Source organism: Herpailurus yagouaroundi, unplaced genomic scaffold (assembly GCF_014898765.1).
Source record: "Herpailurus yagouaroundi ecotype Mexico unplaced genomic scaffold, PumYag 250, whole genome shotgun sequence".
Lineage (NCBI taxonomy): Eukaryota > Metazoa > Chordata > Mammalia > Carnivora > Felidae > Herpailurus > Herpailurus yagouaroundi.
The window spans coordinates 6,099,718-6,125,833 of NW_024412467.1; the positions used below are offsets into that span (position 1 = coordinate 6,099,718).

Below are 26,116 nucleotides of genomic sequence, written 5' to 3' on the forward strand. Positions count from 1 at the left end.
CTAAATAATCCTATTACAGTAAATAGAAATCAGAACCTTGGGATTCAGAAATTGGTATACCTGAGAACACCAAATATTTGAAACAAAAATGATTAATATTCAAACAGAAAAATCAGGATGCTCAAACTTAAAACCTGTTGTGCGTGAATGGTGTCACCAAATCTAGACTACAACACTACATACACTTTTAGAGACTTCAACAATATTTGTGGTGTGACCTTCCTGCAATCTGCTAAGACACTACAAAGATTTGCAAGAGTGGGAAAGTGATGTCACCAAGATGGCGACATCAGCTGCTCCTGACTTGACTGCCCCTCACGAAACAACTAACAATCATTCGAGAGCAAGAAATCATTGAGATGATTCTAGAACATGGGGTGAGGCTGAAGTACCCCAATGCACATCAAAGACCAAGCCAGACTGCATTAGGAGGTAAGAGACTGACTTACATTGACGGCACTGTCCCTCCCTCACTCAGCACAGCAACAAGAGGAGAGGCTCCCCAAGCCTCTCGTATCTCCAGTGGTTAAAGAGAACCCCGAGGGGTCAACCAACCTCCCCCGTATCGTGGGTCATTTGTGGGAGCCCCTACTCTGGTCTCATACCACAGGGATTGCTGAACAATCTGTGGAGCCCAGTCCCAGGGAATCTTGACTGTGACAGGGAAGGGGGGCCAGGGGTTTACAACGACCAGGAATTTTGGCAGCCCGAATTCATACCCTCAATGCCCACGCAGCAATTCCAGAAAGCAGCTATGCTCACCTACTGAACCAACTCCGCAGCACACTGCGCAAGGGGACCACGTGCATGCGGGTCTACCTAATTCCCGACCTCAAATGAGGGATTCTGCGAACCTAGATCCAGTTTGCCCGTGACCAGGCAAGGTACTGACTTGGAATGGAGAGTGCCTCCCAGTCCCACCTGAACAGACAGGCTGGTGACAAGACCTGGAAGCCATGAGGCCAGTAGCCCTGAGCCAAGAGAAGGGCAGGAAGACCCCAGAGGTTGTGGGGCAGAGTCAGTCCCTGCGCAGCCAGGAACTTGCGAGTCAGCTTGAATTGAGGCAAAAAACAAAGAGCTTTCCCGGTTTTAGAGCTGCTTCTCCCACTGTGCCTGGGCAGGGAACCTTATTCACAGCCTTTCTCATTGCTGAATATAGCTTCAGCCTGTCCAACCACGGAAACTACCCAGGCCACACGGAAGCTGCATGGCCCCTTCAAAAGTCCTGTGAAAAATGACAGTTGCACACAGAATACAGCACAGACGGCTCTGCCCACCTGCAGAGCAAAATCGGTGGGCTTACCTGCCCAGCAAATTCACTGTCCACTCGGGCCTGATTCGGGCCCCCAAGCAATGAGCTATATATGTCCTAGGCCCTTCTCTGCCCTCTGCCGGAGCAGTGAAGCTAATTCATAGCCACATCTATAACCTAGTAAGCCTTACCAGAGACTTGAGGCAACAACAGAGCCCCTCCTACAGATGCCTCATTTGGGTAGATAACCAAGCCAAGTTCTATCCGCGTGTTCTCAGCCCCCCATCTCCATCCTCAGAGTTGTCTCACCCAAAAATCGATCAGAATAGCGGGCCTCACAACTGCCCAAAGACATTATCAGCAAACACACCCACACACCCAAATTCAGCTGACTGGGGACGAACTCTCTCTGCCAAAGGAAACGTGTCAACTATGGAAGCAAAGGCCTGCTGCTCAAATGTACAGACAGCAATGTAAGAAACCAAGGATCAAAATATCAGGTTATTATGACACCCCCCCAAAGAAAACTAATAAAGATCTAATAACTGACCCTAAAGAAATGGACATTTATGAACCGTCAGACAAAAATTTGCGAATAAGCCTCATAAGGAAGTTAACTATAAGAAAACAGAAAAACGAAATTAGGAAAATAATGCACGAACAAAATGAGAATTTCTACAAGGAAACAGCACCCATTAAGAAAAAGCAAACACAGGGCACTTGGCTGGCTCTGTCAGTTGACAGTCTGACTCCTGATTTCAGCTCATAGTTCGTGGAATCAAGCCCCTGCGTTATCAACGCAGAGCCTGCTTGGAATTCTCTTTCCCTGTCTGCCTCTCACCCGCTCACACACATTCTGTCTCTCTCCCTCTCCCTCTCAAAATAAATAAATAAACATTTAAAAACATGAAACGGTGTTTATATATGTGCACTAATTTCCTTAGTCACTAAAAAAAGGGGGAGGGTGGAAATAAAACAAACATAAATCCCAGAGTTGAAAAATACAATAACTGAAGAATTCAAGAGAGAGAGTTTCAAAAGTAGCCTTGACCATGCAGAAGAAAAAATTAGAGACCTAGGACATTGGAAATTATCCAAGGAGCAAAAAGGAAAAAAGGATAAAAAGCAGTGAAGAAAGCCTATGCACATTATGGGACACAATGAAAAGAAACAATATTTCCATTATGGAAAAGGAAAACAGAAAGGACAAAACATAAATTTAAAGCAAAAATTGCTGAAAACTTCCCAAACCTAGGGAGAAAAATGGATATCCAGATCAATGAGGTCCAAAAGACGGCAAGTAAGTTGAACCAGAAGAGGGTTACACATTATTATTACATTATTTTTAAAAATCAGGGGTGCCTGGGTTGCTCAGTTGGTTAAGTGTCCAACTCTTGATTTTGACTCAGGTCACAATCTCAAGATTTAGGAGATAGAGCCTCATGTCCCAATCTGAGCTGACCTTGCAGAGCCTGCTAGGAATGCTCTCTGCCCCTCCCCCACTCATGGGAGCACATGCCCACTTGCTATCTCAAAAAAAATAAATACATACATACATACATACATACTTAAAAAATCAAAGACAAAAAAAGAATTTAAGAGCAGCTAAGAGAAAAGAGAGAAGTTACATATAAGGGAACTCCCATAATATTCTCAAAGGAAACTTTTTAGGCCAGGAGAGATTGAGAGGCCATACTGAAAATGTTGAAAGAAAACTGCTTTCAACTAAGAATCTGTACCTGGCAAAGCCATCCATCAGAAAAGAACAAGGAATAAAGACTTTCCTACACAAACAAAAAATGAGACAGTTCATTACTATCAGACCCGCATTAGACAAAATGCTATAGGGAATTCTTTCAGTGGGAGTAAGAGAACACTAATTAACATAAAAACACAAAAAGACAGATAAATCACACTAATAACAGACAGTAGATGTAGGTCATAGTTAGACTCTGCAATATGGTAACAGTGATGCAATACTTTACTTAAAACTCTAAATGTTAAAAAAACAAGAGGAATGTAACCATAAATTTATGTTAACTATGAGTACAACAACTTCTTCTTAGGCACACAATACAACATGTAAATTCTAACAGCAATAACCTAAAATGTGATAGGGAAAAGAAATAAAAGTGTCAAGTATACAAATTTTATTGAAGATAAGTCATTATCAGTTAAAATGGAGTGTTAAAAGTTTTCAATATTTTATGTAAGCCTCATGGTAACCACAAGGAAAACTGTGTAGTAATAACACAAGAAACAAGATACAGAAGCCAAAGCATCCTGATACAAAAAGATATCAAAACACACAAAAACAGAATAAGAAACAAAAGAACAGTAGGCCTCCAAAGCAACAGGAAACAATTAACAAAATGGAAACAGTATATCCTTGCATATCAATAATTATTTTATTTCCTTTCCTTTTTTTAATAGTTTGAGAGAGCATGTGCATGAACCTGAGTGGGCAGAGGAAGCGGGAGAGACAGAATCTTAAGCAGGCTCCATGCCCAGGGTAAAGCTTGACACGGGGCTCGATCCCATGACCATGAAATCATGACTTGAGTCAAAATCTAGAGTCAGATACTCAACCAACTAAGCCCCCCCCACAGATGTCCCCAAAAATAATTATTTTAAATGTAAAAGGATTAAATTCTCCATTCAAAAGACACAGAATGTCTGAATGGACAAAAACAAACAAACAGATCCAACAATATGCTGCCTATAAGAGACTTCACTTTAGCCTTAAAAAAAATAAAAGTATCCATTCTTGTATCAGACAAAATGGACTTAAATTAACAATGGTAGAGACCAAACATACCATTATTAAATGACAAAGGGGTCATACATCAAAAATGTAGAATTATAAAGATTTATATGCCTAACAGAGTACCCAAATATATAAAGCAAAAAGTTTTATATATTTTATATATCAGAGAGCTAATGTGAGAAATAAAAATAATACAGTAATAGTTGGGGGCTTTTAATAACCTGCTCTCAACAAAAGATAGACAAGCCAGACAGAGTATCAATAAGGAAACAGCAAGTTTGAACAACACTATAAGCAAACAGACCTAACATATATGCATAACGCTCTACGCAACAACAGCAGAGTACACATTGTTCTCAAGTGCACGTGGAACACTTAAGAGAAGAAACCATGTTAGGTCACAAAACGAGTCTCAGCAAATTCAAGAAGACTGAAATCACACCAAGTTTCTTCTCTGACCACAATGGTATGAAACTAGAAATTAACAAGGGGACAATTGGAAAGTCACGAACACATGGAAATTAAACAACACTCACCTGAACCCATGAATCATGATAAAAATTGAGAAAATAAAAAAGCTTCACGAGATAAACTAAAGTGGAAATAAAACATATTGGAACTTGTGGCATGCAGCAAAAGCAATTCTATTCTAAAATCAAAGTTTATAGCAATAAAAACCTACATTAAGAAACAAAAAATATCCCAAATAAACAACCTAACTCTAAACCTTAAACAACTAGAAAAAGCCCAAACTTAACATTAGAAGAAATAACGATTAGATCTAAAATAATTAAAAATGAGGAGAGAAAAACAAAAGATTAACCATACTAAAAGTTGGTTGTCTGAAAAGATAAACAAACTTGACACATAGCTAGACTAACCAGAGGAAGGAAAAAAAAAAAAAAAAGGACCCACATCAACAAAATTATAAATGAAAAAAGAGACATTACAACTGATATTTCAGAAGGCACCTGGGTGGCTCAGTTGGTTAAGTGCATGACTTCGGCTCGGGTCGTGATCCCACAGTTTGTGGGGTCAAGTCTCACATCGGGCTCTGTGCTGACAGCTCAGAGTCTGGAACCTGCTTCAGATTCTGTGTCTCCCTCTCTCTCTGCCCTTTCCCCACTTGAGTTCTGTCTCTCTCAAAAAATAAACACTTAAAAAAAATTACAACTGATATCTCAGAAATTCAAAGGATCCCAAGAGGTTACTATTAACAATTAAATGCCAACAAACCTGACAACCTATAAGAAATGGAAACATTCTCAGAAACATGCAACTTACCAAGACTGAATCAGGAAGAAAGAAAAATTCTAAATAGCCTAATTACGAGTGAGGAGATTGAATCACTAATCAAAAATCTCCCATCAGACAAAATTCCAGAAGCAGATGCCTTTACTGGTGAATTTTACCAAACATTTAAAGAATATTAAAATAAATCCTTCTTATACTCTTCCAAAAACTGAAGAGGAGGAAATACTTCCAAACTCATTTTATAAAACCAACATTATCCTGATACCAAACCAGAAAAAGATACTACTAGGAAAAAAAAAAAATCTATAGGCCAATATCCCTGATGAACGCATGCAAGAAATTTCAATGAAACTCTAGACAACCAATTCAGCAGCACATTGAAAGGATTATTCACCATGATCAAATGAGATTTATCTCTAGTGTGCAAGGATGGCTCAACATCAGCAAATTAACCACTGTGATAAATCACATTAATAAAATACAATAAAAGAATCACATAATCCTATGAATAGATGTAGAAAAAGCATTAGGCAAAATTCAACATCATTTCATGATTAAAAACTCTTAATTAGGCACATATCTCTCTTAATTAGGCACATAATTTCTTAATTAGGAAAATATCTCAGTACAATTAAGGCCATACATGACAAGCCCACAATCAATATCATACTCAATGGTGAAAGGAGGAAAGCTTTTCCTGTAAGAACAAGAACATGACAAGAGTGCCCACTCTTACCACTACTATTCAATATACTACTAGAAGACCTACATAGTGCAATCAAAGTAGAAAAAGAAATAAAACATATATGAGCTGAAAAAGAAGAAGTAAAATTATGTCTACTTTCAGATGACATGCTTTTATATATAGAAATCCTATAGACTCAACCAAAAAAAAATGTCAGATCTAATCAATGAATTCAGTAAAATTGTTAGATACAAAGTTAACATGCAAAAATCAGTAACATTTTTTGTACACTAAGAACAAAATTTCTGTAAAGAAATTTTAAAAATTGACCCCATATACAACAGCATCACAAACAATAAAGTATTTAGAAATAATTTTAACTAAGGAGGAAAAGATCTCTACAATGAGGCACACTCAGTCAGTTAAGCGTCCAACTTCAGCTGGGGTCATGATCCCATGGTTTGTGCATTTGAAACCGGCATTGGGCTCCACGCTGACAGTGTGGAGCCTGCTTGGGATTCTCTCACGCTTTCTCTTTCTCTCTCAAAAATAAATAAACTTAAAAAAAAATACCTCTACAATGAAATTGTAAACTCTGATGAAATAAGGTGAAGAAGACATATATAAATGGAAAGGTATCCCATGTTCATGGATTAGAAGAATCAATGTTGTTAAAATGTCAATACTAACAAAACCCATCTATCAATTCAGTGCACTCCCCATAAGATTATAAAGGCATTTTTTCTTATAGAAGTAGGAAACACACTTCTAAAATCTATATGGAACTAGAAAATATCCCAAATAGCCAAAGAAATCCTGAGAAAGAGGAACAAAGCAGGAAGTATCCTACTTCGTGATCTCAAACTATACTACACAGTTATATAGTCATCAAAACAGTATGGTACTGAAAGTCCAGAAATAAACCCATGCCTATAGAGCAAAGTAATATTTGACAAGGGAGCAAACAATACTCAATGGAAAAAAAGGCAATCTATTCAATGAATGGTGCTGGGATCACTAGATATTTATGCATAAAACGATGAAACTGGACCCACATCTTACATCACACAAAAATTAACTCAAAACGGATTAAAGACCTGAAACTAAAAAACTCCTAGAAGAAAAAATAGGAACAAATCTCCTTGACATGGGTCTTAGTAATGATTTTTGGATATGACACTTAAAGCACAAGCAACAAAATCAAAAATCAGCAAGTGGGACTACATTAAACTAAAAATCCCACAGAGCAAAAGACACCATCAAAAGAAAAGAAAAGAAAAGAAAAGAAAAGAAAAAGAAAGAACGAAAGAGGAAGAAAGAAAGGGAAGAAAGGAGGGTAGAAGGAAGGAAGGAAGGAAGGAAGGAAGGAAGGAAGGAAGGAAGGAAGGAAGGACGGATGGACAGATGGACGAAGGAAGGCAGGAAACCTACAGAATGGGAAAAAATATTTGCAAACCATCTTATCTGTTGAGGGGTTAATATCCAAAACACATAAAGAACTCATATAACTCAATAGTAAACACACACACACACACACACACACACACACACACACACACACACACCAAAACAAACAAAAAAAAACAAATAACCCAATGAAAAACTGGTCAGAGGGCATAAAGAGACATTTCTCCAAAGGAGATATACAAAAGGCCAACAGGTACATGAAAGATGCTCAACATCACTAGTCACTAGGGAAAAGAAAATTAAAGCCACAATGATATATCATCCCACACCTGTTAGAATGACCATCATCAAAAAACACAAGAGCACTGAGTGATACAGTTGACTAAGCATCTGACTTTGGCTCAGGTCATGGTCTCACAGTTCATGAGTTCAAGCCCCATGTCAGGCTCTGTGCTGACCAGCTCAGAGCCTGGGACCTACCTCAGATTCTGTGTCTCCCTCTCTCTCTACCCCTCCCCACTCATGCTCTGTCTCTCTCTCTCAAAAAATGAATAAGCATTCACACACACACACACACACACACACACACACACACACACCAACAGATAAATGATGGCATGCCTGTAGAGATAAAAGAACCTTTGTGTACTGCGGGTAGGATTATAAACTGATACAGCCACTATGGGAAACATTTATGGAGAATCCTCAAAAAATTAAAAATAGAACTACCATATGATATAGCAATTCCATTTTCAAGAATATATCCAGAGGTAATTAAAACACTAACTCATAAAGATATCTTGCACCCCATATTTAAAGCAATATTACTTATGACAGCTACAATATAGAAACAACCTAAGTATCCATCAATGGATGAATGTATACAGAAGTTGTGCTTTAGACTCACAATGGAATATTATTCAGCCACAAAAAAAGAGTAAAGAAATCCTACCATGTGCAGTAACACGTGTGGACCTTGCAAGCATTCTGCTGAACTAATAAAGACAAATACTGTGTGATCTCACTTATGTGGGGGGCATGGAGAAGGGAAGGAAGAGGAAATGAAAACCAAACTAATAGAAGAGATCAGATCTGTGGTTACTATGGGTAAGGGGGCTGGTGAAGGAGAGAAGAGGGGGAATTGCGGGAAAGCGGTCAAAGGTACAAACTTGCAGTTAGAAGATAAATAGGTACTAGGGATGTAAAGCGCAGCACGGTGACTGTGGCTAACACTGCTGTATGGCATACAGGAAAGCTGTTAGGAGAGCTAATCCTAAGAGTTTCATCACAAAGCAAAAAATCTTCCCCTTTGTTCTTTTCTTCCTTCTTTCCTTTTGATGGTATCTATATGAGAAGGTGCAGGTTAGCTGAACTCAGTGTGGTATTCATTTCGTAATATGTAGGAATCAAACCATCATGCTGTACATCTTAAATTTATACAGTGATGTACGTCAATTATCTCTCCATAAAACTGGAAGGGTGGGGGAGGAGGGAAACATCAGAGAGATTAATGCCTCGAAAACAGAATGAAAAGGGGGCAGAGTTGAAGGAGGGAAGAGGAGTGAAACTGCAGGTGAACCAGCTCATACTGACCCCTAGAGGCCACTGTACAGGTTTGGCTTTTACTCTGAGTGAGGTAAGGTAGGGTGGGGGGGACACCACAGAAGTAAAGGAGGGACATGGTCCCACCTGTGTTTAAAAAAAAAAAAAAACACACAAAATTGCAAGAGTTAATGTGTAAGTCCAATTTCCACAGTAGGCAACTCCTTGTTAATATTTAAACAAGGAAGGATGGGGCTACTTTTGCAGACAGATCAGTGGGACCACTAATAGGAGGGTTGGGTCATGGGAAGCCTGAGAGGTTCAAGCTCAAAGTAATTTCCTTTCTTGTTTTGAACAATTAAATCCACTGAACCATTTTAACAGTGTTATTATGTGAAAACTCCGGTAAGACTGTCAAACTAACAAACTATTCAACCCCATGTACCTCCCATGTAGCCCTACCACCGGAATGAAGAAACAAAAGTTAATGAAATACCCAAGACTTCATAAAAATTAATTCTGTTAATAAAGAAAGGTGGGTTCAAACCATAAGAAAATGAGTCTTTGAACAGAAAAGGAAATATACGTGATGAACACACTAAAGCAGTGTAATTGAAGACAAACCAAAAACATGTAAAACAATTCTGAAGGTATCATAAAATAGCAGAATCCACCTGGGGCAGGGGGGCACAGGAAAGCATTTATTTTAGTTTTAAAAGCTTTAACGGCAGAAAAATATTAGACAAAATAAAAGTTATTTAACTAGATTTTCATTTTTTCAAAACGGTCAACATGACCATTTATAATGTTTAAAGAAGATCCTTATCAGCATCTGTTGGATACTTTGCAGCTAGGGCTGCTCAACTGTATATGTGTGGCTGGAAATAGAACTGACAATTTAGCTAATGAAGTTAGAAAAATACAGACAAGATACAACATGGTGGTTTCTCTAATAGATGGTCCTTTCCAGTCATTATTCCAAACCAGCGATTACAAAATAAAGTGACATGAGAAACCAACTTAAAGTCTCGTGGTAGAACTTTGTTGTTGGAGACCATAAGGAATTGTTCCCGATTCATCTTTTGAAAACTATTATGATTTGGAAAAGGCTAAGAAAGACACAATGGATAAAACATATCCATTCTAGAAATAATGGATATGGAAGGATAGAGAACAAATAAGTTAAAATCCTATTGCTAATCTCGGGGACCAAAAGAGAGGGAGAGAGGAAAAAACATAAACTGACTAATTTAAGAAAGTAGCAAAATACAATGATTGCGAAACTATAACCACTTATTAACAAGGTACATAAACTTAAACAGGCTCATTGGAAAAAAAAAAACTAAATAAACAACAGCAATAATTTCCTGACTTCTTTAGTTATTACAAGATAGAAGTTCTCACTTAATTATACCAGTGAGACTGAGAAGTATTTCCAATATATAAAACCAATGTGCAACATTTTCCACCACATTCCAACTATATAACTGTGTCAGCGATTACACACACTGAGAGGATGCACAGAAGTGTCCCTTTTGAAAGCATACTTTGAAAATGAATAAAATGATTTTACTGGAAAACCCTGAAAAAAGTAGATGTGCTTTTATGGTCCAACCAACACCATGCCAGATGGACCATGTTATGTACCCAAGCTCAATTCACTTACTCATTAAGTTTGGAAAACATCCTCAAGTAAATCTCCACGGGACTTTTGGGAGGTTACTCAGTTATTAACACTGATAAAAACCATGCTTGATATAATAGTTTTGCCTTCCAGTCTCAATTCATGACAAGTTTATACTTTGAATTAGTATCAAATACAAAGTACAAAATCTGACACACTGAAGAGCAATGTGTTAAATAGGGAGGAGCTATTTGGCGAAGTACCCTGGGAATTTAGGTCAGTCTAATCCAAGGTTGCATCAATTACTGAGAAGTTAAGGGAAACGGAAAATCAATTAAACTTGCAGATTGTGCCATATTGGGAAAGTCTTGAATTACCAACACTGGAGGCATTTGGAATTAGACTGAATGAAATACCAGCAAACGTATTATTAACAACGGAGGCCTCTCATATTAGAGGGGAAGAAACATGACTTAATAGTAAAAACATTTTTCTAACTTCAATAGGCAATGTTTATTTGCAATCATTTGTCTTACGTTATCCAGTAGACTACCTTTACAAAGAGAAGAATTTACAGGATTCTTTATTTGTTTGGAGGACTTAATGAACACATATCAGAAGAAATACAGATTTATATTCCCTTCACAGATTTCATACAAAAAAAAATTTTAACGACCATGTAAACCAAGACTAAGGTACATGAATATTTTAAAATAAATAAATAAATATAAATACTTTAAACACTGTACTTCTTCTCTGAGAATCAGTTATATGCCTTGTTGAATTACCAAGATGATATGGAAAAAATCCTAAATTCATTATAGTCTGGTTTCTCCTAAAGTAAACGCTATAAACGGATGGAATTTTCAGGCCACTATTAAAATAGTGAAGATTCATTCAGAATAACTTGAAATTTTCCATTTCGTTCCAACCAAGACAGATATAAATGGAATAGGTTTTATATGGTTTTATGTTAATTACAGTAGTTAAATGGTTTTGGGCATCAATGTAGCTTATTAATTCATTTTTTAAAACATTACTTGGTATAACATAAGCAGTAAGAAGAATGCCAACAGGCTGTGGCAGAGGCTGTATGTCCAAACTCCCTTCAAGGAAGACATATGAAGAGAGCCCAACAGGAATCAAATGTGGAAACAAGACAGTTATGGCACAATCCTCTTGTCAGGCAGTATTCCATCTGGCCTTTCTGGGCAAAGACTTGCTTCTCCATGGAGCATTTATCAATCAGGGTCCCAGCAAAGCAGATGGTACACTGCATAATTGAAGAGGTTTTAATAAAGGGACTATTTACTAAGGTTTGGCAAGGTTAGGAAAACCAACAAGAGACAATGCAATACTCTCAGGCTTGCAACAATGGGGTGCTGTTTCCACCCCTGGGCCTGAAAAAGCAAAGGAAGGGAACAACTAGAAGAACCTGGAGAAACAGATGAAGAGAGGGGGCCACCTGGCAGGATCTGTGGCCGCAGTTGAGGGAAGCACAAAACCAGCATAAGCAGAGAAGAAGAGAGTGAGGAAGTGTTAACAAATACTCCCATCTCACACTCTAGTCAAGCCTCCAACCTCCAGCTGGAAAAATCCAATTAGATACCAAACAGTAAGGAACCTACTGATGCAATACATACACAGGTCAGCCTCTCTGGGCACACGTCAAGGTACAGAATGGGTCTGTAAGGGTAAACGGAAGTTATCCACTCGTGCAGGACCCCAAGACAAACATAGAGCAAGCTACAAATAATATACCAGGAACATCAAATAGCACATTCTGGCTGGAGCAGAAGGTGTATATATGGAATCAATGGAAGAAAAAGTGAAAATGACAGGGTAGAATAAAAGATAATTAAGATCACACTAAGAAGTCACAGTTTGAAGGTACACATGCAGGAAGGTAAAATAATCCCAGGATAATGGCAGCAGTGTATACAGTCAGATTGGAAGAAGAGTCACTTCTAGCAGTTAGATGATTCCAGCAGCCTCGGTATTAAGGAAGTAGTAAGAAACAGTAACAAAACTTGATCCCGTAGTATGTCCTAGGTATCTGAAAAATCATATCCATTTAATCCTCTCTATTTTGAACTAAGAAACCTGAGCCTCAGAAAACTAACCTGCTGAGAGGCACCTGGGTGGCTCAGTTGGTTGAACCTCTGACTTCGGCTCAGGTCATGATCTCACGGTTCATGAGTCCCAGCCCCACATCGGGCTCTCTGCTGTCAGCCTGTCAGCACAGAGCCCGCTTCAGATCCTCTGTCTCTCTCTGTCTGCCAATCCCCCACCTGCGTTCTCCCAAATATTTTTGAAAAAAGAAAGTAACCTGCTGAAAGTCAACCCAGAACTAATTAGCTAGTACAAATGCCACAATATTTCACCAACTTGTGCTTTCTAAATGAAATATTGGCAACAGAAAGTGAAAAACAGAAGTTCGTTGACAGGTCCAGAGCTCCATCAACCAGGAGATCTCAGATGAGTCAACTGACCCCTTCCCTAGCTCACCTTCCTTATCTGCAACTAAGAGCACCTACCAAAATTATTTCTTCCATCTCTAAAGTTTTCCTGTTGTAATACTAATACTTAATTCATCAGCCTTGCCACCCTCAAGTCAATCTGCCAATGAACATCCCCATCAACTTCATCTTCAACTCATCCCTGGCTGTGAACTCTCAAATTAAATCTGATTTCAGTCTCCCCAACAAATGCACTCAAGCAAAAACTCTTCAGTGAGAGGCCATCTCCAGTCAACTCGACCTACAGGTGATAGGCCTTCTGTGATACTGTGACATAACAGAAAGTATATATTTGCTTTCATCCTCAGTTCCTAGTACAGAGCCCCTACAACACTTATAATTCCCTGAGTGATAAGGGTGAGAGGAGCATTTATGGCTATTCTTAATAAGCCCTTTTCAACCATATCTGGATTCATGCTAATGAGGTAACTCTTAAGAGGATGGGGGCTGGTTGTCAAAGGAACCAACAATGTAATTAAAAGGTTGGAACTTTCATCCCCAACCCCAAACTTTGGGAGTTCAAGCAGCACTGGCCAATGATTTCATCAATCATCTATGGAGTAATGTAGACTCCACAGAAACCCTCCACGTTGGTGAATGTACTGAGGTGCTGGGAGGGTGGCATACCCAGAGAGGGCATGGAAGCTCCACTTCCATTAGCACATAGCTTGCCCTGTGCATTTCTTCCATGTGGATGTTCCTGAGTTGTATCCTTTACAATAAACCAGTAATAATAAGTAAAAGGTTTTCCTGAATTCTATAAGCCACTCTAGCAAGTCATCAAACCTAAGTAGGGGGTCATGGGAACCAAATTTACAGTTGGTCAGAAGTGTAGGTGACAATTCTTACAATGGACATCTAGAGTGGTGGGTAGTCTAATGAAACTGAGCCCTTAACCTATGAGGTCTACACTAACTCCAGACAGTTCATGTCAAAACTGCTCAGTACAGCCCTTTTGATTCCCTGAGCAACACCATGGTGGTTGGGAAAAACAAGTGCATTATGAAAGGGGGCAAAAAGGGAGGCAAGAAGAAAGTGGCTAATCCATTTTCTAAGAAAGATTGGTAGGATGTAAAAGCACCAACTATGTTCAATAGAAGAAATATTGGAGGGGGCACCTGGGTGGCTCAGTCAGTTAAGCATCCACTTTGGCTCAGGTCATGATCTCACAGTTCATGGATCTGAGCTCTGCTTCAGGCTCTGTGCTGACAGCTTGGAGCCTGGAGCCTGCTTGGGATTCTCTCTCTCCCTCTCTCTCTGCCCCTCCCCTGCTTGCGCTCTCTCTCTCTCTCTCTCTCAAAAATGAACACTAAAAAAAATTTTTTTTTAAGAAATATTGGAAAAAACACTAATCACAAGAACTCAAGGAATCGAAATTGCATCTGATGGCCTCCAAGACAGTGTTTGAGAAGTGAGCCTTGCTGATCTGCAGAACAATGAAGTTACATTTAGAAAATTCAAGCTAATTATTGAGGATGTTCAGCGCAAAAACTTCCTGTCTAAGTTCCATGGCATGGATCTTACCACTGACAAATGGTGCTCCATGGTCAAAAATGGCAGACCATGACTGAAGCTCACATTGATGCCGTGACTAGGAATGGTCATTTGCTTCATCTATTTTGTGTTGATTTTACTTAAAAATGCAACAATCATATTCAGAAGACCTCTTATGCTAAGCACCAATAGGTCTGCCAAATTCCAAAAAAGATGATGGAAGTCATGACCCAAGAGGTACAGACAAACGACTTGAAAAGAGTGGTCGATAAATAGACTCCAAATGGCATCAGAAAAGGCTTGTCAGTCTATTTACCCACCCCATGATGTCTCTGTCAGAAAAGTAAAAATGCTGAAAAAGCATTGGGAAGTATGAACTGGTAAAACTGATTAAGCTTCATGGTGAAGGTTCTGGAAAAGCTCCTGGGGATGACACCAGTGCTAAAGTTGAACAAGCTGATGGAATGTGAGCCCCTGGTCCAAGAATCTTGTTTAAAACTCGGTCATTTAATGGTGACAAATAAAAAGAAAAAATGATTTGTGATATTTAAATAACAAAAATTGTTTTGTATAGAAAACCTACATATTCAGTGTCCCAAGTATTGTCATTATAGAAAAACGTACTTTATCTTTACCTTCTATGATTTCCTATAAGAAATTATACCCCTGCAAGCCATTTGACCACATTCAGAGCACAATATTACTGGGTGTTTTTTATTAGACTTTATTTTTCAGATCAGTTTTAGGTTCCCAGCAAAATCGAACAGAACAGAGTTCCTATATACCACCCCACCACCAAGCTGTCCCCGGTTATCAACATCCTCCACCAGAATGGTACATTTGTTACATCAATGAACCTATGATGACACATCATTATAACTCAAAGACCATATTACAGTTCACTCATGGTACTAAACATTCTACGGGTTTGGAAAAATGTGTAACACCATGTATCCACCACTATAGTATCATACAGAATAGTATCACTGCCCTAAAACATTCCTTTGTAGCCTGCCTATTCATTTCTCTCTCCTCTTCCCCAACACTGGCAACAATGATCTTTTTACTATCTCTTTGTTTTTTCCTTTTGCAGAAGCCACAGAGTTGGAATCATCCAATGTGTAGCCATTTCTGATAGGCTTCTTTCACTCAGTAATGAGATTGAAGTTTCCTCTATACCATTTCCTAACTTGATTGCTCATTTCTTTTCAGCACTGGTTACCATCCCACTGCCTCTATGTACCACAGTTCATCCTTTCACGGAAGGACATCTTGGTTGCTTGCACTTTCGGCAATTATGGTTAATAAAGCAGCTATAAACGTCTGTGTGCAGGTTTTTGTGCAGACACAAACTTTCAAGTCCTCTGGTATACGCCAAAGAGCATGGTTGCTGCATCATATGCTAAAAGTACGTTAGTCTTGTAAGAAACTGCCAAACTGGTTTCCCAAATGGCTGCACCATTGCACACTCCTACCGGCAATGAAGGAGAGTTCCTGTTATTCCACACTCTTATCAGCATTTGGGGTTGTCAGTGGTCCAGATTTTAGCCATACAAGTAAATGTGTTGTGGTATGTCCTTGTTTCACTCGCATTTCCTTAACGACACATGAGGTGGATCATCTTTCATGTGCTTATTTTCCATCCATGTATCTTCTTTGGTGAAGTGTCTGATGAGGCATTTAGTCCATTTTTTTAACTGGGTACTTTATTTTCTTACTCTTGAGCTTTAAAAGTTCTTTATGTATTTTAGATAATATTCATCAGATTTATCTTTTGCAAACATTTTCTCCCAGTATCTGACTTGTCTTCTTACTCTCTTGACAGTCTTCTCTTGCAGAGGAGAAATTCTTAATTTTAATGGAGTCCAGCTTGTCAGTTCTTTCTTTCACAGATCAAGCCTTTGGTGTTGCATCTACAAAAGCCATCCACACCCCAGGTCACGTACATTTTCTTCTGTGCTATCTTTATCGCCATTAATTAAAATACATATATGTGTGTGTGTGTGTGTGTGTATGTGTGTGTGTATATATATATATATATGTATATATATGTATACGTATACGTATGTATACACATATATACATACGTATACGTATACATACATGTCATACATACATATGTATACGTATATACATAGACGTATATGTATGTATACATATGTATGTGTACATATATGGAGTGGCCAGTATGCAGCTGGTACTTAAGACAGAGGATGAGTAAGGCGATTAAACCCTCAAGCACCCTGAAGCACTGCTTTCAGAAGCTCAATCAAAGAACCACTAACACAGTGAGTCTCCAGCGGGAGAGGTCAGGGAAGTCAGGGTACAGTCACGTGGATGCAGGATCACACTTAGGAGCACAGGCAAGGGAGGAGGCCAGCCTGGATACAAATCCCAACTCTGCGCTCACCAGCCGTGTGCCTCTGGATCTTAACTTCCTCAACCAAGAAATGGGGAGAATATTTATAGCCACTTCACCTCACAGGGCTGTTGTGAAGATGAAAGGCGTAGGCATATGATGCGCTTAGCGCCTGTCCCACGGAGCCTGTCCCTCCCAGCCTGTCCCCCTGACCTGCACAATACACACCAGCACTTCTATTTCTGCATTCTTCAAAACGGGACGTGGGCACACAGTTTGCTTTTTAATCATGATGTTTCATTTTATTTTGAAATTTCAAAGAAGATTCAGGGAGACTCTGATTCTCCTATTCTCTGGTTATCTAATAAATCGATGAGTCAAAATAAATGAGGAACAGCATGTGGAAGGTAGCAGACACAAGCCAGCTGGAAAACTATGGGATTAAAATCTCAACTTGGTGAAAGCAGTGTTTTCTTTTTTTAAACACACAATCCCCACTTGTAATAAAGCAATTAAAATTTTAGGTGAAAAGCTCAATTCATTTAATATTTCAATATTATATTATTGGTTTTTATTTGTACTAATCTAAAAGGGGAAAATAGACTATGAGTATTTAAAAATTAAACCATATAAGTGAGGATAATTTATTTCTCAGTGACTTCAAAAGGAATCTGGTTCAAAGTACAGTGACTAACAAAATAAAGCATGATTCTATTTTCTAGTGTAACTACAAAAATTATACACAAGAGAGTATCAAAATTGAATACTACTTTTAAAAGTACTTTCTTTTTTTAAGTTTTTTAAATTTATTTTGAGAGAGACAGAGACCACACGAGTGAGGGAGGGACAGAGAGAGAGGGAGAAGGAGCAGGCTCCAAACCACCAGCACAGAGCCTGATGTGGAGCTCGAACCCACGAAGCTGTAAAATCATGACCTGAACAGAAACCAAGAGCTGGACGCTGAACCAACCAGGCCACCCAGGGCCCTTAAAAGTCCTTTTTTTTTTTTTCCTTTTTTTAATGTTTGCTTATTTTTGAGAGAGGGAGAGACAGAGCATGAGTTGGGGAGGTGCAGAGACAGGGAGACACAGAATCTAAAGCCGGCTCCAGGCTCTGAGCTGTCAGCACAGAGCCCGACCCGGGGCTCGAACCCACCAACTGTGAGATCATGACCTGAGCCAAAGTCAGACGTTCAACCGACTGAGCCATCCAGGCACCCCAAAAGTACTTTTAAAAATCATTAACTACAACCAATTAGGTGATATAAAAACCTGCAAATAACATCAACTATATCTAAATAAAACAGCAAAAAAATACACATAAATCATTTCCTTATCTTAAAATTGGTTAAATTATCTCTTCCTGATCTGAAACTCAAAATCCATTTTGCTGAAAAATAAAAATGAGATTAAAAAACGATTATGACCTGACTCATTTATAAGCCAATCAGATATATGCCTCCTGCATTAGATTGGTCAATGGACGAAGTAGTCAAGGACAAAATGTTACAACTTTATATCTAAATAAATGTTAACTAAGTGATATTTTTATAATATAGTTCAAACAATACAGTAGCTTCCCTTTCTTACCAGCCAGAGGATATGGTCCAAGACCCCCAGTGGATGCCTGACACTATATACCTATATATATCCATACAGAGATATATATCTCCATGTATCCATATGTGTGTGTGTGTGTGTATATATATATATATATATATATATATATAGTACCAAACACTAGATGTATTGTTTTTTCCTGCACATGCAGAGCTCTGATGAAGTTGAATTTATAAATTAGCCCCAGTAAGGGATTAACAACAATAACTAATAATAAAATAGAAAAATTACAACCACAGACTGTAATAAAAGTTATGTGAATATGGTCTCTCTCTCTCAAAGTATCTTACTTTCAGGGCACCTGGGTGGCTCAGTTGGTTGAGCATCTGACTTTAGCTCAGGTCATGATCTCACAGTTCACAAGTTTGAGCCCCGCATCGGGCTCTGTGCTGACAGCTCGGAGCCTGGAGCCAGCTTCGGATTCTGTGTCTCCCTTTCTCTCTCTGTCCCTGCCCTACTCATGCTCTCTCTCTCTCTCTCTGTCTCTCAAAAACAAACAAACAAAGAAACAAAACATTTGAAAATTTAAAAAAAAAAAAAAAAATGTCTTCCTATCCCGTATTCGCCCTTCTTCTTATGATGGTAAGATGAGCCGCGAGGTGAACGAGGCAGGCATGTGATGAGGGGTCAGGCTGCCACTGACCTTCTGATGGTAGTCAGGAGGAGGACCATCTGCTTCCGGACATGAGCTGACTGTGGCTAACCATATCCAGAAAGCAAAACTGCAGACAAAGGGGGACTACTGTATACATCTGCTTATCCCACTCGCAACAATTACCTTTAATGGTTTCCTCCACAACCTCTACCACTCGATCTATCTGTTGAACCTGAAAAGAAAACAAATGGTTAGATAAGCTATTTACATGAGACAAGAAACATTAATTAGTGTTGACCCTTCTGCTTGAGTCAATGAAACACATTTTTCTAAGCCCACGAACTCAGGTTTCCTTTAATTCATGCATTTGGAGATATTATAAAAAAAAATTGTGTATTAATGTTTTATGTTACAGTGAAGTATGAAATTACCACTCTCCTGTCCTCCCATGATAATTGAAGAAATAATAATACATTTAAATGAACCTCCTGGCGTTCTGTTAGCATAGCCTATCAACATCAACTCAACAGATCCAGGGACATAAACTGAAGTTTAATTAAAACATGTCTCTTCACACACACATTCTCTTCTTTTCATTCTTCAAAAAAAATGGCACAAAATGACAACCTACGCAAAAGGACATGCTGGTAGTGAGATCTACCCTCTATTCTATGCTTTATTACTCTAACACTGAAACACCTCTTAATGAACGTCTACCATGTGCTAAGCGCTGTGCTCGGGTCAAAGGAATACAAAGTCAAAGAGTGCATCTCAGAGAACCAAAGGGGACTCTAAGAGTGGCTAGGGTGTAGAAGGAAAATGGAAAAAGCAAAGACTGTACTTACTGCAAGAAGCTAAGGGAAGGGAGAAAGTCAAAAAGGAAAAAATCATAAGTTGATATTACTTACACCTTGCACAATCCTCAAGCTACAACTTTATAACAGAATACATGCTCATCGAAAAAATTCAAACAAATCAGAAATGTAAAAAGGAAATAAAGTAACCTGTAACATCCTACACCCTCCATTTCTGCTCCTAAGATAATATCATTCATAATAGTTCAATAAGTAGATACCAAGACATTTGTCAGTACAGAATATTTACATATAGCTTTGTTTTGTACTTTTTTCCTTATAAATTTTGAGATAAATAGGTACACAGATAGATGAGAGTGAAAACAACAATCCTGCCTCTATACATCATCAATACATAAGGTCTACTTCATTTATGTTACTAGCTGCCTAGTATCTCATGTAGAGATCTATCATAATGCATTCATTCATTCCCCAACTGATGGACCCTTACGTTATTTCTTTCACTATTATACAAAGATGCTGCAATAAACTCAAATGAGATAAGAACCTTCTGAAAAGACTTTAATAAAAGTGCAATGGCAACCCTCTTTTGAATATTCCATTGGCCTCAATGTCTTACAGGAAATAAGGAAAGACTTGCGAGAACACACCTGAACTTGATTCTGCTTCTGACCACTCAGCCAAGCATAGTGGTAGGAGTAGCAATAATTATTGAGAAATTGCCAAAGGCAAAGTAAATCTCTGTTGGATCTTTAGTCCCAAACAAACCTGCCTTGCTGGAACCACCAGGTTCTGGTTTTATGAAGAGAATTCATGTGGCTTCCTTACAGAATGTGATCAAAGTCAAAATATCAGAGTTCAAAGAAGAGGAAAGCAGCCAGTAGGGTCAAATGGTACGAAGATAGCGAGTTAACATAAAGACTGGAATGCGTATGCCTGATTTAACAATGAGGGAATCGATGAACTTAGGGGAAGCAGCGAGCTCAGCAGTAATGAATCATAACTAAAAAAACAGTGACAGCAAATAGAGACTACTCTACAGACAGATGGATAGAAAAAAGAGGAGACACAAGCTGGTCAAATTTCCCAGTGAATGTGGGTGAATGAACAAGGTATCAGATGAGGATACAAGAGAGAGAATAAAAGTAATGCAAGATGAGATGATCCAATGGTGGAATTAAAACACAGAAGCTTTCCTACGCAGGTGGAGACCTAATCGCTCAAAGGGACCACTGCACCCAGCCCGGAAGCACATGGACTGAGAAAGAGAGTCAGAATAACCTGTAGAAGAAGCAGTTAAAACATTAAAAAGTTGAGGGTAAGATAAAACTGTAATATTCTTAAAAGAAAACATAGCCATAAACGTAGGTGAACCTTAGGTTGGACGCTGGTGTCTTAGACGTTATACCAAAACCATGAATGACAAAAGAAAAAAGATAAAACAAAATTATAACCTCTTGGTACATTAAAGGACACCATCAAGAAAATAACAAGACAACACAGAAAATGGGAGAACATTTTTGCAAATCATAAACACGATAGGATTTAGATTTGTATCTAAAATATATAATAAGCTCCTGCAACTCAATAACGAAAAAAAAAACAAATACTTAAAGGAGTAAATTTAATGTTATATATACTTTATAATAATGAGATACTACTCCATACCCACTAGGACGGCCATAATCAAAAGGGCAGACAATAACAAGTGTAGGCGAAGATACAGAGAAATTGGAACGTTTCTACATTTCTACATTGCTAGTGGGAATGTGGTAAAAGGGTGCAGCCGTTTTGGAAAATAGGCAGAGCCTCAAATAGTTAAACAGAGTTGCAACATGATTCCAGTCCTTAGTATACACCCAAGAGAAATGAAGATACACGCCTACACAAAAACTAGTACACAAATGTTCAAAGCAGCATTATTCCTAATAAGCAAACGGTGGAACCAACTCAAGTTTCATCAGCTGATGAAGACATCAACAAAAGGGTAAAGATCCATACAATGAAATATCATTAAACCGTAAAGGGGAACGTAATAGACAGTAGTCCCCACTTTACCAGGAGTTCACCTTCCACGGTTTCATTTACCTGCAATCCAGAAGCAGATGACCTTCCCTCTGACATATCATCAGAAAGTCAGCAGCAGCCTAATCCTACATCACGGTGCACATGTCATTCCCATCAGGTAGGCATGTTATCATCTCATATCATCACAATGAGAAGGATGAGTACAGTACATTAGGATAGTGTGAGAAAGAGATCACACTCACGCATGAGATTACGTAATACATTACATCACATTATGCTTTTATTATAGCATATGACTATAACTGTTCTGTTTTAGTAATAGTAATTGTTGCTCATCTCTTACTGTCCCTAATTTATAAACTATGCTTTAGCATAAGTATGTATGTATAGGGGGAAAAAAAACACTGTATATATAGGCCTCAGGGCAATCCACAGTTTCTGTATGCACTGGGGGTCTTGGAATACAATCCCCCCCCCATGGATAAAGAGGGGAATACTATATGCTACAACGTTATGCCAATCCAAAGCCAGACCAAATTAGTCAAATACTGTACGACTCCATGTATATGAACTGGCAGGAATAGGACAATCTTCAGAGACAAAGTAGATCACTGAGTGCCTGTGAACGGCAGTAAAAGAAATGAGAGAAGCTGCCAGGGAGGGCTGGGTTTCCTTTTGGAGTGATGAAAATATTCTAAAATTGACTCTGGTGGATTGTGGCGTACTTCTGAATATATTAAAAATCATTAAATTATACATGCTTCATGACAGCACTGTATGCTGTGTCCATTATATCTCAAAAAGGCTGTTATTACAATAATAATAATAATAATAATAATAATACAGGCTGATGGCGGTCAAACGTTCTAATACCAAGGTCATGAACCTCAAGGAAAAACTGAAGATATATACTCCCAATTAAAGGAGGCTTAAAGAAACCTGAGAATTGAATGCAACTTCCAATATGGGGCTTTTTCTTTTCCTATCGAGGACATTACTGGGACAACCGGCAAGAGCTGAATACAGCCTTCACATAAGCCTACAGTGTACCAATGTTAATTTCCTGATTTTTATAATTATACTCTAAGAGTGTATGAAAATATTCTCATTTTTTAAATATACGGGTATTCAGAAGTAAAGAGGCATCACATCTACGTCTTACTCTCAAAGAATCAGAAAGAAATGTATATATACATTTTTTTTAAAAAGATAATTATAAGCAAATGTATTAAAATATTAACATTTGCAGAATCTGAGTAAAGAGTATATGGTAATTCCTTTTGTTTGCAATTTTCCTGTCCGTGCGAAACTATGTCAAAATAAAAGTTTAAAATATATGTGTGTGTGTATGTATATGTTGAACAAATAAAGAGAATTTTTGTTTATGCTGATAGTCGCACAGAATTTGCTCGAATGTATGTACACAGCTGAAAATATATTATCTGATTTTTAGGTTTTATTTTATACTGAGAGAGAGAGAGAGAGAGAGAGAGAGAGAGAGAGAGAATGAAAGTGCACCAGGGTGGGGCAGAGAGATGGAGACAGAACGTGAAGCAGGCTCCAGGCTCCGAGCCGTCAGCACAGAGCAGGACGCAGGGCTCGAACTCACAAGGAGCAAGATCATGAGCTGAGCCGAAGTCGGATGTTTAACCAACTGAACCACTCAGGCACCCCTATTGTCTCATCTTTTCAAAGAAGGACTTAATTCCATTTGCTTTATGGCAGAAAACTCAATGTTCCCTACACATAATTTAATCACTAGGTGCGTGGAGGGCCTCTAGAACTTGAAAAAGAAGCGTCTGCCAAACATTAAGAAAATAAAAACAACACTTGATTACAAACACGCAGGGAGAAAGTTCAGTGAGTGATTCAAAGAAAATATTGTGTTGCTTCCATTTCTAGTGAGGTGGATATTGGAGGAAGCGGTGGGACAAAAAGAAAGAAGGGGAAGAGAGAAGAGACGGGGGTTGGGGGAAACAGTTAAATGGGAGAGGGGAGTTAGAAGGCCAAAAAAACAAAAACAAAAACAAAAACCACCAACACGTGGGAGGCAGGGAGAGAAGAAAAACCAATTACGAGAGAACAAACTCAAGATCCACGTAGGGTAATGAAGAATATATTGAATTCATTCTGGAGAGAAAAGGAAAGCTGTTCTTAATTAATACTATAAATTGTAGCCCTGAATACACAAGAGCTTAGTTTCTGGCATATAATTCAAATAAAATAAATAAAACAGTATCTCGTGTCCTTCAGGCACTTAGTTATAAATATACAGGGAAAAAAAAGGCGTGCAGTATGTTCTATTACTGACTCCATATGTTGTCGACAATGAAGAAAGGAGTTAGTGAACAAACAATTCATAAATAACATTAACGAGTCACTCTGCTGCAGAACTTTTAAAAGAAATCCATCAAAATATTTTATTCAGCTATTATGAACTACTCCAAATTTATAACTAAACACACTCGGAAGAAACAAACTTACACAAAGTCACCTAAAGCAAATCAAAGTGCTCTTCGTTTAGAGCGGTGCGTCCGACAGACCTCTCTACACCGATGGAAGCGTTTCTATGTTGTGCCACTCAACGTGGCAGCCAACGGCCCCCTGTAGTCACTGCGTACTTGAAGTGTGGCTACTGGGACCGACCAGCTTTCAACGTGAATTAACTCCAACAGTCAGATGCGGCTATTGGCAGGTCACACCAGAAAGTGCAGGTTTAGAGTGTGGCTCGGCCAGCCACCCAACCTGCGGCAATTCGAGACACACCTCAGACACAGTTCTGCCAACCAGGCTTAAAAAAAGTCCCATCAGGGAGCAGGCTGATACTGTCTGGAGGTCAGTGGCTCTTGCCCTAGCAGCTTTTGCCCGAACAACGAGCCACAAGGTAAGTGAATGACTAGTAATGGCACAGTGACAGCTAACATTTCTTGAGCAATTACCACGTCCCAGGCTCTGCGCTAACACGTCACATGCTCTATCACATTTAATCCTCAGACATTCCTAGGCAGGAGGTACTACTGTTATTTCAGAGGCTAAAGGAACCAAGGCACAAGGGTACCCGGCGAAAGTCTGGCCAGGTGTTTTTGGCAGATCTCATCCGGGAGTGGCACACGGGACGTGGGTGGTACCTTTCATGACTGTTCCTTTTCCTATGCACGTGGAGGCCATCACTAAAGGATCACAGAATGCCACGTGACTGAACTTGGACTTTCAAGAGACCCTGGTAACAACTATTCCCCCAACCTCTGCCCACAAATCACCACTGGCGTGCATGCACTCACTTCACAAGTATCTATTAAGCACCAACTAAACACAAAGCACTGTCTAGCAACTGGGGACACGATGGTGGAAAATACAAAGTCCCTGCATCATGGGCCTTACATTCTAATGGGGAGGGGAAGGGGGGCAAAACACGTTCAACAACTGAAAATGTTCATTTCTTGTCATGACAGATACCACGAAGAAAATAAAATCTGGAAGTGGCAGGAGGTAGAGAGGGCAATTCTGCCACGGTGGTCCAGTAAACATCTCAACAGGCAACACTAATCCTGGGACCTGAACCATATGACAGGAGCATCAACGTGAACCTCCAGGGCAGAGACAGAAATGGCGGTGAGTGAGGGGCAGAGCGACAGGGGAGGCGGTCAGATAGCTGGGTGGGGGAGGCCCGGTGAAACGCTGTACCAAATGCTATGCTGTTCAGATCCCTCTGCTTGCACAAGGACGTCACTGTGGGGTCAAGAGAACCCCTTCAACAGCAGCACTGAGGCTAATTCTATTGAAAATGTACCCATATTTCTCTATTACTTAGTGTGAGTGCTTTTATACTTGCACGGATCTGGCTGGGGCTTTACTATTTCTAGACTTCATCCCGAGGCACCTCAAATCCTTTCAGAAAAAAGGTGAATACGTTATAGGTACATATTCACACAGATCCAAAGGAATTCTCTCATTGTCTCCTTTAACTGATTGTATGTAAATAAACTAGGACACCTGTCCTGTCATTACCATTCTAATTAAAAATACCAATACCAGACCAAAACTTCAAAACCACCTGTACACCCTATCAACCTTTAAAAAAAAAGAAAAAGGAAAAGGAAAAGGAAAAGGAAAAAGAAAAAGAAAAAGAAAAAGAAAAAGAAAAAGAAAAAGAAAA

At 39.0% G+C, this 26,116-nt stretch overlaps 1 protein-coding gene and 1 pseudogene across 6 annotated transcripts in view; one reads left to right on the forward strand and one right to left on the reverse strand.

Moving 5' to 3' along the window:
* CDKAL1 (CDKAL1 threonylcarbamoyladenosine tRNA methylthiotransferase) overlaps positions 1-26,116 on the reverse strand; it is a 717,891-nt gene that overhangs the window by 503,541 nt on the left and 188,234 nt on the right. For all 6 annotated transcript variants that reach the window (XM_040460543.1, XM_040460546.1, XM_040460547.1 and 3 more), the window contains one exon: positions 19,301-19,349. In XM_040460543.1, the coding sequence (XP_040316477.1) occupies positions 19,301-19,349 (49 nt within the window). The remainder of the gene's footprint in view (positions 1-19,300; positions 19,350-26,116) is intronic.
* Positions 14,026-15,045, forward strand: LOC121020488 (40S ribosomal protein S3a-like; annotated as a pseudogene).